Source organism: Arachis hypogaea, chromosome 17 (genome assembly GCF_003086295.3).
Source record: "Arachis hypogaea cultivar Tifrunner chromosome 17, arahy.Tifrunner.gnm2.J5K5, whole genome shotgun sequence".
Lineage (NCBI taxonomy): Eukaryota > Viridiplantae > Streptophyta > Magnoliopsida > Fabales > Fabaceae > Arachis > Arachis hypogaea.
In genome coordinates this window covers 12,498,681-12,513,651 of record NC_092052.1, presented here as the reverse complement: position 1 = coordinate 12,513,651, position 14,971 = coordinate 12,498,681, and the positions used below count along the sequence as shown (strand labels likewise).

At 33.1% G+C, this 14,971-nt stretch overlaps 2 protein-coding genes across 7 annotated transcripts; one reads left to right on the top strand and one right to left on the bottom strand.

The window, feature by feature from the left end:
• The first annotated feature begins 1,789 nt into the window (after nt 1–1,789).
• LOC112767423 (protein DA1-related 2) lies at nt 1,790–7,478 on the top strand. Its single transcript, XM_025813279.3, has 12 exons — nt 1,790–2,529; nt 2,664–2,818; nt 3,538–3,628; nt 3,719–3,839; nt 4,727–4,850; nt 5,091–5,174; nt 5,341–5,460; nt 5,567–5,779; nt 6,151–6,213; nt 6,297–6,409; nt 6,825–6,883; nt 6,967–7,478. Exons 1-12 carry the CDS (start codon nt 2,481–2,483, stop codon nt 7,284–7,286), a joined length of 1,512 nt encoding a protein of 503 aa, XP_025669064.1. The 5' UTR covers nt 1,790–2,480; the 3' UTR covers nt 7,287–7,478.
• Nucleotides 7,479–7,546: 68 nt separating this feature from the next.
• LOC112767425 (uncharacterized) lies at nt 7,547–12,069 on the bottom strand. 6 transcript variants are annotated; one of them, XR_011874979.1, is made up of 9 exons: nt 11,236–12,069; nt 10,547–10,723; nt 10,293–10,442; nt 9,842–9,943; nt 9,677–9,747; nt 9,496–9,563; nt 8,860–9,164; nt 8,667–8,750; nt 7,547–8,386 (listed from the first exon to the last, which is right to left on the bottom strand). XR_011874979.1 is itself a non-coding variant. In XM_025813283.3 (7 exons), the coding sequence occupies exons 1-7, from the start codon at nt 11,413–11,415 to the stop codon at nt 9,109–9,111; spliced, it is 804 nt and encodes a 267-aa protein (XP_025669068.1). In that variant the 5' UTR covers nt 11,416–12,069; the 3' UTR covers nt 7,547–9,108. The 6 variants fall into 6 exon arrangements, 2 of the variants coding, with proteins under 2 accessions (XP_025669068.1, XP_025669065.1); XR_011874976.1 differs by having other exon boundaries at nt 7,547–8,750; XR_011874977.1 differs by lacking the exon at nt 8,667–8,750.
• Nucleotides 12,070–14,971: the final 2,902 nt, after the last annotated feature.

Sequence of the window (14,971 nt, the reverse complement as noted above, 5' to 3'; positions counted from 1 at the left end):
GAATAACACTACTGTGCATCTGAGCATTATTTGGTTGGGATTAATATACTTAAAATTGAAAGCTTTAAAGTTTAAAGTCAGCTATAGTGCTATACGACTTGAAGAGTATAAAATCATTTATAATATATATTTAGCCGTCCAAGCTTTAGAATAATCTGATCTTATTTTTCACTGGCCTAACATTATTAGACATTTTTTTTCTTCTTTGATTAAACCCTACTAAAGTAACCATGATGCTTATGCATCAGATTTTGATGGTATAAATCAACACGTTACAAATACAATATACATCACTAAAAATTTTGAATTTATCTTGAGAATTTTCTCCTTTTTAATTCAATTTGTCAAGTAAGGCAGCGTTTGTTTTTCTTTTTAATTAATATTTAGAAAAAAAAAAGTATAAATCCAAGCAACAGAAAGGATGATTCCCTGTGTTGTAAACTGTGTATACTATGAAGAGATTAAAACGTATCCTTTTCAATTTTAATATATATATATATATATATATATATATATATTCCATTTTAGTATAAGTATGTTTTAGTGACTATTGTAATTATGGTATTTCAAAAAATATTAGTTAAAATAAATTTATCAAAATATAAAAAATATGACTCTAATTTTAATAATATTTATATATAATCATACTAAAATTCATATATATATATATATATATATATATATATATATATATATATATATATATATATATAATGGTTGTCACGTCAAAGGGGAGACAAACGTCAAAGGGGAGACAAACAGCACAAAAGGGTTTGCTTTGGTGGAAAGGACAAGAGAGAATAACCATTTAACAAATAAATAAAATAAAATCGGAATAAAAAATAAAAAACATTGAATCAATACAATAATAGCAGATACATATAATTAATTTTTTGTTTTTGGGTTGCGTACATAGAGTTCAGGATATGGTTGTAGTTTTGTGTTGTGAGTGTTTTCAAGTGTTAGGGGTTTTTATCTGCGTGTACTAAACTCGATTTAATGATTGTTAACTTGATCCAGATACTCTCAATCTTACTTGATTAACTCGTACTTTATACATATATATGTTATATATTTATATAAAAATATATTTCAAGTGAATATTGAACTAAGAACCTTTCACTAAATACAAAATATACTTAATCATTAAGAGAAGATCACTAATTGATAATTTAATACTTTTTTTACATAAAAATCAATTTTATTTTAAATTATCATCAAATTATATAATAATGTTGTATCTTTTTAATAACTTGTGAGCAGGATCGGGCACCCACAAATTAAGAATAACTAAAGATAGGGTTGAGATATTTTCAACTCGCTAATAGGATTAGAATTGAATCCAAACCCCATCCTACCTTATTCATTGCCACCCTAGTTAGTGTAGTGATTTTAAATTTTGGTTAAAAAAACATTGTTGAGTGATAGATAGTAAAATGAAAGAATTCATGAAAGAAGAAGAGGAATGAGACGACGAGGAGATAGAGATTTTTAATTCTTTTGGAGGGATAAATTAGTTTTTATATTTAAATTTATTAAAAATTTATTTGTTTTTTTTTTTCGGTACATTCTAAATCCTAAATTATTTCTACTTAATATCTATACATTATTATATTTGATACAGAAGATTATCATTTTATAATTAGTTAAAAATATAATTTAACTAATAAGTTTAATAAATGAAGATCAATATAATATTTTAGAATGATTAGAGTAGTTTGTCTTTGGGATAAATGATTATCTGTTATTCATGTGTATAAATTGGCATCCACTTTTGTCCTCAAAAAATGAACAATGTTACAAGTCATTCTAAAAACAACTTAACATTGTTGTGTTCCAAATAAAATTGGGCACATAAAAGACATGGTATTATTCTATGAATAATCACAAAAATGGTTGAAGTTGACAGTTAACAAAAGAAGGAAAACCTGAAACTGAAAACTGTCTCTATACTCTTTGTTACCCGGCAAAAGTTCTTGGAAACCCAAGAAGAGGCATGTGAAAAAGCAACAAAGAGAAAAGAAATTGAAGTACAGTTAGTTAGTTATAAACACTACAACTACTTTCAAGTTTCAACTTCTGCTTCTGCTTCTTCTGTTTCTGCTTCATGCATGCGTGCAAACACAGCACTTCTTTTTCTTTTCCTACCCTTTTTCTTTTTTCCCACATTTTGTTTCTCTCTCTAAATCCACTTTGATTCTCTACAATCCACATCAGATTCCCCCTCCTCTACAACCCCATCTTTCTTCCATCCTCTAACTTTCTCTTCATTGCTTTCCAAGCCAAGAATCTCACAGATTCCTCTCCCTCATCACCACCCTTCAACTACTACTACTATTAACCAACCTTCCTTCTTTCTTTCATTCCATGGAACTTGTTTCCTACCTCTCATTCTCCAACCTCTTTCTTCTTTCTCTCCCTCCTGTCCTTTTCCTTCCTCTTTCTTCACTTTTTCTTCTCTCAAAGTCTCTATCTCATATATGGCTCCTCCTTCAGATATCAATCACTTTTCTCATCCATGTATATATGGTATGAAGCTATTAATTGAACTTTCAACTACTTTCTGTTGATTTAATTGATGGGTATTCTCAAAGTCTTTCAATTTAGTTACACTTTTCATATGGTGGTTCTAATTCTGATTGAAACATTTTGGTTGTAAGCAGGGGATTATAGTTCTTCACGCTCAGAGAGAAGGCCTAGTTTCATGAAATGGTTAAGTAAGCTTTTCAAAGGAGGGTCCAATAGAGGAAGAGGTGGCCGTCGCCTGCAAGAACCGGACGAGGAAAACATCGCTTGGCGCGCACCCCCTAGACCATTTGTAAACTCTAAATTACCTATTCTCTTCAATGATGTCTATTGTTGCTTTCCTCAAAGTAAAGAATGCAAGTTGCTAGTAGAATCAAGCACTTACCACTAAGTCAAAAGTTATAGCTATTAGCAAAATTGAATTTTACAGACATATTTCTCCTTTCTATGATTCGAATTATACACTCATGTTGCATTCTCCTGATGCTTAATAGTTCCTTAAAAGTTAGAACATCTGAGTGACTTCTTCTCTTTTTATCAATGCATAACTTGTTTTGTACTAATGTCAATTTGAATTCTCACTGTGTTTTAACAACAGAACAGTTTCATTGATTTCAATGAAAAAAATGGGAAAATTTGAATGTCATCATCATGCTTCCCTACAACTGTACAAATAGATTTCATATCCAAATCCAAGTGATGACATTTCATTCAATGTCATAAATCTACTTTGTATCTTGTGGACCAGAAATTTATGGATTTCTTATGATTTATGAATCATGTGCATCCTTTATTGATAAGTCATGTCAGCTCTTTCTGAACAATTGTTTTAAGCATATGCCATATAATTATGCCCCCTCTAGATTGATTATTCAGCTTTGTGAAACCGAAAATTATTATTCACTTCCAACTATCAATTGCTTTGATGAAGAACTTTATTGAATTTATTTACCATTACATGCTTGATTAAGGACAAGAGAATATCTTGAATAATACTGCTGATGTAACTAGGATGATGGTTCTAGAGCTCATAACAGGGAGAATGATGATCTCGGCCATGCGATGTCACGATCTTCAGCAGAAGATTTAAAGCGACCAAATGGTAGGTACTTAATTTTCAAAGAAATGTTTATTTCCATGCTATCATGATCCTTCTGACCATAGCTTTTTAAACTTTGATTTTATTTGTTAGCACATGAAGGATATAACTGGGGGACAGACAATGATGATTATGGAAAAGCACTTCAAGATAGTTTGAACTCATCTGCATACCCTCCATATAATGCTGCTCCATATTACCCCAGAGATTATAGGTAAAACTGAATCTTTTACTGAAATATGGATGCCATAGTTCAATTGTTTTATTCCACTTTAGTCAATATCAAGGTTATTGATATTGGTCATATAGAACAAATTGAAATAACTTTTTATGCTTTTTCCACATCCTCAAGATTTTTCAGGCTATATATATATAATGATCTTTTGTGTTCACCATCTCACCAAAAAATAAAAACTAAAAAAAGAAAATCACTTTATTTACATGGAAGCATCTAACCAGATGTAAATGTAAATTACTATACATAAAGTTTTATTTATCTTTTTCATTGATCAAATACTTTCAATGTTTAAGAAAATTTTCATGAAGATAAAAGACTTCATATCAATAAATGATGGATTGATGGTCCTGGTGCATCATTTCTTGTTTTTTCAAATGAACCAAGTTGAAAAAGGAATAAGAATCTGTTCTTTCAGTACCTTTTCCAAACAAATTAAGAAAAGTTGAAAAGAAACTAGATGCATTTGCTGGCATACAGTCACCACCTTGCTTCAACTCCTCAACCTCTAAAGAAGGCCTCAAGAGGAATTTTGAAAAGCATAAACTTGCATCAAGTTTCTTACATCTAACTCCATCTCGTTCACAAATCATATTGTGACATGTGAAAGTCTGTTTTGAAATAACTAACAAAACGGCATATACTTATCTCAGGAAAATATCTATGTATTATTATTTGATTCGAGAATCAGATAGAATAAATATAAGGAATCTATTCTAATAATCTAGTTTTCTCTGAAATGAAAAATACAAGGGATAAGAGGGGGACTAAAGCCTACCACTTCCATCTATCTAAATATATAATCAAAATCAAACTCATATTACTACCATTTATAACTTTGTAATGAGTATTTTGCTTTTGAATAGAAAAATATGTGGAGGGTGTAACCAAGAGATACTCTATGGAAATTGTTTGGGATGCTTGGATACTTATTTTCATCCAGATTGCTTTCGTTGTCACGCTTGTCAGTATCCCATTACCGAGCGCGAGGTAGTTTGATCTTGATCCTCTGATACTTGTTGGATGTTTGGTTTTGTTTGTTTATAGTTTTCTACACATTTTTCAGACACAGCATGCAAATGCACTCACATGTGTAAAATACTTCAGATATTTCCCACAAATGAATGTTGTTTTGGATTGTCACCAAAGTTGTATAGTGCTGCAGAAATATTAGTTTTCATACTTGTCTTTCATCATTCTCTTACTGTCTCTTTTTTCTTTTGATGCAAGTTTTCTTTGTCAGGGAAGCATCCATATCACAAGTCCTGTTTTAAAGAGTTGACTCACCCAAAATGTGAAGTTTGCTTCCAATTTGTAAGATCATTGAGCCATTACTAGTTCAGATATCTCTACCTTATCATTGTTATATTCCTCTGAGTATGGTAGTCAATTTCTATGCATTCATATACCTCCTAGTAATCTTCATGAAACAGGACTCTTAAAATTATTGAAAATATGCATTCATGTTTTGTGATTTCAGATTCCTATAAATGCTGCTGGATTGATTGAGTATAGGTGCCACCCTTTTTGGTCCCAAAAATACTGTCCATCTCATGAATATGATTATACATCTCGCTGCTGCAGTTGCGAAAGATTGGAGGTACAATACAGCTATAACTATTAGTCTTTATATGTTCAATAATTTCAGTTCTGTGAAACATGTAAAGAAGGCCCTTATTTTTTCTGAATCTGTGTTTTCTTTGAAGCCTCGGAATGTAAAATACTATAGACTTGAAGATGGAAGAAGTTTGTGCATGGAGTGCATGGAATCTGCGATAATAGACACTGGTGATTGCCAGCCTCTTTATCATTCTATCAGAGATTACTATGAAGGGATGAATATGAAAATAGGTCAACAAATTCCCATGCTTCTTGTGGCCAGAGAAGCACTCAATGAAGCTATTGTTGGGGAGAAAAATGTAAGAAAAGTTCCATCCAATGTTTTTTTTATATATATACCTTTCCAAGTCTCACTGCATATGATGTTTAGTCACATGTCATACACCAAATCAGTCCCTAAGAAATTTTTAGTCAGACATTTTGATTCTCAACAAATTTTAATCCCTAAATTAATCTCCAAACTTTTATTTTGTTAGACAACTTCGTCCTTACATTAGATTGCTCGTAACTTCGTATACATGGAAGGACTAGTTTGAGAATTTTAAAAATTCTTATAGCTGTTATGTCTATTAAATAACGATAGGACTAATTTGTCTAACTTTTTACCAAAATTTGACATGAAATAATTCAGTCAATGATGTCATCGTTTACTATGTATGGCTTCTTGCAGGCTGTTCATCACATGCCAGAAACAAGGGGCATATGCCTTTCAGAAGAGCAGACTATCACCAGTGTATGAAATTAGAAAAATTTTTCTTTAAAAATACATTGAACATTTGTCTGGGAATTACAGTATCTTGCGATTTCATGTGTCAGATACATAGAAAGCCAAGACATGGAGGCCATCGACGAATGACGAGAACTCAAAATCAAATGCTGGTTAGAAGATGTGAAGTTACAGCAATTCTTGTCCTATATGGTCTTCCAAGGTAACTACAAGAGTAAATGCTTATTCTCACTCAAATACAAATACCTTTTTCTCTTAAAAGTGCATAAAGGATGATATAAATTTACATGACAATATATCATCTTAAGGTTTAGAATTTAAAAATTAAAAAATTTAACCAAAATTAAACTGGATATAATAAAATAATATATTTATATATAAAATATATAATTAAAAAAGTGATTTTAAATAAAATTGATTTTGGAAAATAGTACCGATTTAACTAATTAACCAATTTTTTAATCGATTTTTTTTGTCAAACTATTTACCTTAAACCTAATCGATTTAATAGTCGATTTCTAGTTAACTAAGTCGAACCGGTCAGTTTGGTCCGATTCTCAAAACCATGTTTTTATCATGTACATGCTAGAAGTATTTGATATTTGTATCTGATGCAGGCTACTCACAGGTGCCATCCTTGCACATGAGTTGATGCATGCATGGTTAAGACTTAAAGGTGACAGACATTTTCATCATTATCTTTGTATTATACTCTCAGTATACGTAATAATAACATCATATTTATGTTGATCAAAGCAGGTTACCGCAACCTTAATCCTGAAGTAGAGGAAGGTATATGTCAGGTTCTCTCATACATGTGGCTTGAGTCAGAAGTAATGCCATCAACATCTGCAGCAGCAGCATCATCATCTTATCCTTCTTCATCCTCCTCTTCCTCAAAGAAAGGAGCAAAGTCTCATGTTGAAAACAAGTTGGGAGAGTTTTTCTTGAATCAGATTGCAAATGATTCTTCCCCTGCTTATGGTGGTGGCTTTAGAGCTGCAAATGAAGCTGTTAATAAATATGGTTTACGTGCCATTCTTGACCATATTCGTTACACTGGTCTTCTACCAGAGTAGTCAAAAGTCAAACTGAAAAGTGAGAACACAAGTTCATCACTTATTATGGGTTGGAGAACTTTCTTTTTTATTTTGATTTAACAAGTGATTGGTCTTGTATGGTTTAAAACTCAAGACACAACCTTGTAGGCTTGTATTCAACAAGTTTTACTTCCATTGAGCAAAAGAGAAACAAAAATGTTTCTTGATCTATGTTGACAATGTTGATCAACATTTCTCTTATAAACATATTCTGCATAAAATTTCTAATTCACAACAAATTTGTTCCCAACTAAGATTCCACTTGAGATTAATTGTTATTTGTAAGAAAAAGATTTCCTCTAAATGACAACTCTTGAAACTACTCATAATATGAATGTAAGACAATGTACTCTAACTAAAATGACATGTAACTACTAACTATAACTACTCTATTAGTAAGAATAGGTCACTTCTGAAATAACGATCCTTCTTGAGGGAAAAAACAGCAATGCTGGACAACACTGAAAGCCTACAATCACATGGATATCTTCAACTTCATCTGGTGAACAAAGACAGTATATAGATTCCATGTGCAAAAACTGTCTCCTTAAGGCATTCAGTTGCTGATATTATAGTTCATTCCAATACTCTGTCTTCCAGAGAGAGCAAGCGCAAGACAGAGAAGACCACATGAGAATACAAGACTGCTAACGGGTAAATATTAAATGTTCTTGATGATCTGTACAGGGAAAAATTGCAATCCCCACAGCAGCATCACAAAATTGCCACCATGCGAACCCATGAAATATAATCAACTTAAATCAGTATAACTTACGAACTTAAATCAGTATATAACTTTATCGACTTAATTGTATCTCGGAACTCCAAAGCAGAATTGTGCGATTATGCAGAAATGTCGGCTAAAAGCTTCTTCAGTGTATCGTAGGTCATAAAGCAAATGCCTACACCAGGCACCACCTTGTAGTATTCAGGCAAAATTCCTCTGTATAGACCTCGCAGACCTTCAGTCCGAATAATGTGCCTGAACATACCAAAGAGGCCCATTGTATACACACGGGCTCGCCCACCAGCCCCTTCCAGTTGCTTCCGGCGCCTCACAAGATCCAAGGGAAATGTTGCTGCATATTACATAACAGATGAATTGAACCATATCCATTCTTGTAAGAAATTCAATTTAGCACAGGATTGTATTGTAGATGAGATCATAACTTGTTCATATTAGTCATCAAATTTGATAAAACCATAAAACAATTGTAAAGAAAATAAGCATTCAACAAATCCAGAACATAAAAGATGCAAAACAAAACAGAGCCTTAGTTATACAAAGACAAGAAATATATAAGATTTAGTTTACTCCCCCACAAAGAACTGTAGTGAGATTTCCTTTAATTCATTTACTTTCATCAGAAGGAACTCGATTATAGTATGCTATGTTTCCTTTGACCAAAATCTCCTTCATTTTGGACTATGCTGAAAGGAACACTATAAAAGCAGCAAGAACAGATTCCTCAGAAACATATCAACAATGCTTGAAGGATTCTGATACCAAACCAAGCATCAGGTGATAGGTAAGCCTAAGTGAGAAGCATACCTCAAAGAGGACGCCTCTCACATTTGATAACTCAGGAAATTTTCATCAGTAATGCCACCCCATGATAGAATTCACTGCATAGGTTAGCTTGGGGAGACATGTCAAGTAATAAAACTTGGAAAGATGATTACTTGAGCTTATATAATAATAAAGTTAATAGAGAGACAGGAAAAGGTTTGGTTTGTTGTCTTCCTTACTAACTTCTCATATGCCAGAGATAAAATAACAATTCCAACCTGGTCTCTGGTTCTAGGGGTCAATCTGGTTAGATACTTGGTGCACTTCCTGCACCAGACTCTCTTTGTCTGCATCAAAAGCATAGTAAAGTACTACAGACATTAACTCCTTTAATATTCTAGGGTTTAGCAATTCAATAGTTTGAGTGAAGGATTCTTAACTGTAATTGCAAATCTAATAATGAGATAAAACAGAACTATATTAAATGCTCCAATGGCATACTACTTAGAGATGTAGGAAAAAGGTAAACTACCAAGTTGCAAGAAACATCAAAACTGCAAATTGTCAAAATATTAGTGTAACAAGGCACAACAAAGGTTCAAGATATCAAGAATATTTGTGACAAGGAATCAAGGATCACCTTAGTTCAACTAATCAATTTGCCTTTAGATCACTCACCTGTTGACGATGCAATGCCTGAAAGACTGCCACAAGCCAGACTGACAACAGCAGCTGAATCATTGGGTCTGATGTGGGACAGATAGATAATGAACATCAATATCATGCTGGCTATAGAATATATCAAATAAGGCAAAGGTAGAGGTCATGTTAACACTATATTAATTTGTGGACTGATTACCTATTTGATTGCCAATAAGATCTCATGCTTTCATATACAGTGAAGCTTATTGCTATACTTGGTCCTACAGTCTGCATTAACACCAGGAGATGCATCTTACTAACAGAAAGAAACACACTTTTACAAGTAATATATTAAAGTGCTAAGTTGTTAATAACGGCATACCAAGAGTGTAGTTCCAAGTCCCTTGTAAAGGCCAAATATTCCCTCTTCCTTGCTAATAGTTTGTAAAGCATTAAATATACCACTATAGTATGCGGTGTTTGTCTGCATTATTTTAGTATCAGCAATTGATATTAAGCACATTACACATCAAAATTCACCAAGACTAAATGAACATCAAAGGTATATAATCTGACTTCAAGATAAGGCAATAAGCGTTCAGATTTGCACAAAGCTCGTTGCATACAAGTGACTAAGGTGCAACACAGACTACTTATGCAATTGATTCTGATTATAAGGGACAAAATTAAATTGACTGGGATGACAACTCAGGCACAAATGTTGGATGAAAATCTAGAACTTAAACCATACATATTGGCAAAATTCATAAGGCCAGGCAGACTAAAGGAGTGAATGTTAAATAAGACAAAAACGCTAAATATTTAAATCTCACCTGAGCAGCAAGCCGTGTTCTTACAAGATCCAACGGATAAGTAGATGCAGAAGCAGTTATTCCTGCCAGACCACCACCTACAAACTGTATGCAAAGATCTGCGCTGACATTATCTGTATGACTTTGCAATACAGGAATTGTCTTCAATAACTGCACAAATAACCAATCTTAGAACAATAAAAACTTATTAAATAAAAAATTTCTCTGTAAGATAGTCCAATGAAAATAAATATATGCATCAGAATAGGAATAACCTTCTTGTAGTGCTCATATGCATAAAAGTTAACAGACGAATAGGGTAGGCGGTGAGCAATTGTAACCAAATTTCCTTTCCAGAAAGCTCGAAATCCCTCTTCATGAATAATTCTTGAAGCCTCACTCCATATGCTGAGTTTTCTCAAAGTTGCAACATTAGAATGCATGCCTTGAACCTAAAAGATGGCAAAAATTAGAAAAGTATGGTACGCTAGACATAGATCAGATAATAAAATAGAAAATGAACAGGATTGAAGTCATTGAAAATATATGCATCCTCTAAAACGGGTGATGTAACATGGTAAAATTTCTGGCAAAAGAATAAAACTAAATAAGGAAGGAAATTATATTCAAACACCCAACTCCCCAAAATCAATGTGGAGCTAAACACAACATACCCCAAACTATACTCAAAAGAAGTTCGAAGTTCATTCTTTTCGCTTCCCAGCTTATCATTAATCCACCATTCCCTTTTTCTTCCAATTTAATAATAAAAAAACACTGAATTTTGGACCAAAACTAGTTCGCTAGTTCCCAACTGAAAATTTCTTTCATGACAATAATAATACAGAAAAAATATTCAGAAAATTTGTGGCAAAGTTTCAGTATAAGCACCAAAAAGTTCAATTTTTTCCCCTTAAAAAGTAGTAATTAATAAAAAAAAAACAATTGACCATAAATTTGGAACCTGAAAGAGGATGGTGAGTCTCGCAAGCGGCGCCGTACAGGTCTTGGCGAGGGCGCCGGCGACTCCTCCTGCGAGAAGCTGCGACACCGTCCCAAGCTGCTGTGGCTTCTGCTGCGGCGGCTGAACCAGCTTCCTCACACCTCCCTCCACCGCCACGCCAACCCTAGCCTCCGTTTGCATCTCCAATTTCTATTTTTTTTTTCCTTATCGGTCAAAAAATTTCACGAACCCTTCCCTCACTAAACCGAATCCACACTAACACCAAAACTCCAAAACGCAACGTATCGCTTTAAAAAGAATCAAACTTCAACTATCAGAAGATTGAACCAAAACTGAGTATCAAGCATTTCCTTTCCCCCATTCCACACTCTCTTTGTTCTCTTCTTTACTTCGTCGACTTAGCTAGGGAAATTTCAAAACAAGGTTTTCCTTCTTCTTTTTTTTTTTTCTTTTTCCTTTTTTCCCCTCTCTCGCCTTCACTCACTTGCGACGTCGTTTTTGTGACGTAGCGTGTGTTAAACGATGCCGTATTAGCCTAGGTTGGTTTCACGAGGAAAATTAGAGCAAAATGGTGGTTGTTCACTATCGAGGGTTGCACAGTAGTTTGGTGTTCCGCGTCAGTAAGATGGTAGAATAGATTTTGAAATAAAAGATCGACGGTGAGAATTGATTTTACTTTGATTTGAAGGACAGAGTCTACCGTGGTAACAAGTGTAGGAGAATGTTACTGTTTGGGAGAATATGTGTGCTTTTGTGGGGAATATGCGAGTTGCTGCCAATTGTGATTTTGATTTTTGAGAGATGAGAAACTCAGAAATTGTGGCCAGCTATCAGTATTTAACCATTTATAGTCAAGGTTAGGGTAACGTCGGTTAAACCAAAGTGTCCTATCAGAAGTAGACACGTGTCCTTGATTTTTATCATATATCAAAATTCTTGAAAGATCTGCTTTAATATTAAAGATAAAATAGTTAATATTTTGATTTAATCCTTTAAATTGTTGAATATTATAATTTTAAATGAATAAATTTAATTTAATAATTTTATTATATTAGAAAATTTTGATAAGGAGATACTAGTGCTTAACAAAGAGAATGTATGTGTCATAAGTTACTAGTATTTATTTATTATAAGAAAAAATGTTAAATAACTAATTAAGAAATTAAAGTAAATGTTACTATCGACCTAATTTGCTTTTGTCTTTTGCTTGTGCTTTTCTTTCTTACATCTTGGAATCTGTCGGGGATTGGTGGCCGAAATTGTAAAAGAAAAGCCATTGCTATTGTTTATTTAAAATTTTAAAGTTTAGAAGGTTAAGCTTTAAAGCAAAGATAAAATATAATTAGATTAGATACTAAAAAAAAATTGTCTCCAAAAAATTATTTAATCTTTATTTTGGTCCCCAAAAAATAAAATTAATCAACGTAATTCTTAAAAGATAATTGTATTGGTCGAATTCATTCTTCCATCATCTCGGTATTAACTGAACTAACAGTGTAGCACACTTCAAACTTTAGTTATGTTGATGTTGAACAGATAAGTTTGTTAAATTAACTCAAATCAATTCCAATGTTAGGAACTTAATTCTAAATTCATCACAATCTTCTAAAATCATCTCTCATTCAATTTTTTTTCCTTATTCTAGGATTTTTCACTTTTTCACCTTCTATACGACAACGTTTCGAGTTTCAACCAACTTTTATTGTTGTTCTTCTTTTTTACTAGCGAAACAAAGAAGAGAAAACGTGTGTGAATGGCTACAGCACCGTTGAAGTCTCAGCCTCTTCACAACTTCACTTTACTGTTTTTGAAATAGAGAGGTACCGGCATTGTCAAGAGCCACCACGTAACCATCTCCAACAACAACAACCACCACCACCGCTTCCGCCACCTTGTCTTTGATCACGAGCATGACTCTGACTCCGATAACCGCCTATCATGTGTCAGATCGCAACCACCGAGAACCAACCGCTATGCTATTTTCCCTTCCAACCACCATAGCAACAGCCACAACCAAAACAAACACCACACTCCTCCACTTCATAACCGCATCACCAACACTAATAACGAGCATGAGGCCGAAGAGGAGAAGGAGAAGCAGAATGACAGCAAGGTAGCTGAAGTAGCCAGGACGGAAGAGGCGGTGCAGAAGCCGTGGAGCCTGAGGCCGAGGAAGCAGACGGTGCCGACAATTACGGGTGGAAAGTCAATGAGCAGAAATGGTGAAGGAGTGGAAGCGGCGAACAACGAGGGAGGGACAATGCTCGAGAAAGTTCTAGATCGCACTTTCAAAGGAAGAAATCGAGGAGTAGTGATGGGGAGAAACGTTTGAATATCCATTATGGAGATCAAACGACGTCGTCACAACTTGGGGGGAAAAAACAAAGTTATGTCGTTTTTGAGATTGCTACGCTATCAGTTAACGTTCCAAGTCAGTAAATATTAGTCACGTCAGCTACTTAGATGGCGGAAGGATGAACTTGACCAATGCAGTTATCTTTCAAAGATTACTTTGATTGTTTATCTTTTGGGGACCAAAATAAAGATTAGGTAATCCTCTAAGGACGATTTTGACTATTAACCCAATTTTAAAATACAAATTTTAAATTTATGTGAAATAGGAATGTTTAATGAAAGGGCTTGACAGCATCAATAAAAACATTCAAACGGAATCAATAAATTCGGGTTGAATTAGTTTAAGTAGTTAAAATATTCAAATTTATGGCACTTTTTAACATGTAAATTGCATATTTAATACAACGACTGAATTAATTATATTTAAATTGTATCCAAAATTTAATGGTTTATATTTACATTTTATAATCAATTAGGTGTCTTAGGTGTCTTGCCTTTTTAAAAATTGTCTTACATTGTGCTAGAAGTTGTGTGAAAGTTCGAATTGTTTGGCAAAATCTACAAATTAATTTTCAACTTCAAAATATGTATTTTTGGTTCTTGAAAAATAGTAAGGGACAAGCTTTTAAATTTTTGTGGGTTTTTTGGTGGATTTGGCGATAAAGGAATAATGATATTTTTAATTTATACAAACTGTGGTCACCGAATAAAATCATAGGTTTGGCTCTAGTTTCAGCGTAGGAACTTAGGTCCCTTTTTTTGAGATGAATTGTGTTTCTTTGCCTCCTTCTATTAGTAATAGTTGGATATTGCCTTCTCATGATACGTGTGAGATTAATTGTGATGCCAATTTTCGTAGCAGTAGAGACAAAATTGACTTTATTTATGTGAGTAGAGATTGGAGTGGTAATTGACAACGAGGCTGAATGGGAGTTTTAACTAGTAGTAGTGTTTTTTATAGAAAATTATTTGCCATTTAAAGAGATTTTATTCTTGTTTGGGATGTTAGTCATAGAGATGTCATATGTGAGACTGATATTCTAAATTAAGCAGTTTGCACAACAATAGGGATAGCTGTGACTTGCGTAACTTGCCAAAAAAGATGGGTCGAGCCAGTGTTGGATCCAGAAAATTTTGATAGTGGGGGCAAAAAAAAATTATATATATATATATATATATAATAATTTTTATAATAAAAATATTATGTGTACATAAAAATTAGTTATCAAATTATTTATTAATCATTATGTATTCATATATAAATATATGTATTATTTAATTTATTTTAATGTGTATTTTTTATTTCAATATATATCCATAGGTAGTTATTTTCGATGTAAATATAACATGATTAGTTTTTATAATATCTAATTTTACAAAT

Excerpts from the sequence above, each read along its gene's own strand:
- LOC112767423 (XM_025813279.3), top strand. The coding sequence starts at position 2,481 with ATGGCTCCTCCTTCAGATATCAATCACTTTTCTCATCCATGTATATAT. Across the intron at positions 3,840-4,726 it reads TATTACCCCAGAGATTATAG|AAAAATATGTGGAGGGTGTA; the intron begins GTAAAACTGAAT and ends GCTTTTGAATAG. Across the intron at positions 5,780-6,150 it reads CTATTGTTGGGGAGAAAAAT|GCTGTTCATCACATGCCAGA; the intron begins GTAAGAAAAGTT and ends GGCTTCTTGCAG.
- LOC112767425 (XM_025813280.3), bottom strand. The coding sequence starts at position 11,415 with ATGCAAACGGAGGCTAGGGTTGGCGTGGCGGTGGAGGGAGGTGTGAGG. Across the intron at positions 10,724-11,235 it reads GACTCACCATCCTCTTTCAG|GTTCAAGGCATGCATTCTAA; the intron begins GTTCCAAATTTA and ends GCCATCTTTTAG. Across the intron at positions 9,748-9,841 it reads GACTTGGAACTACACTCTTG|ACTGTAGGACCAAGTATAGC; the intron begins GTATGCCGTTAT and ends GTGTTAATGCAG.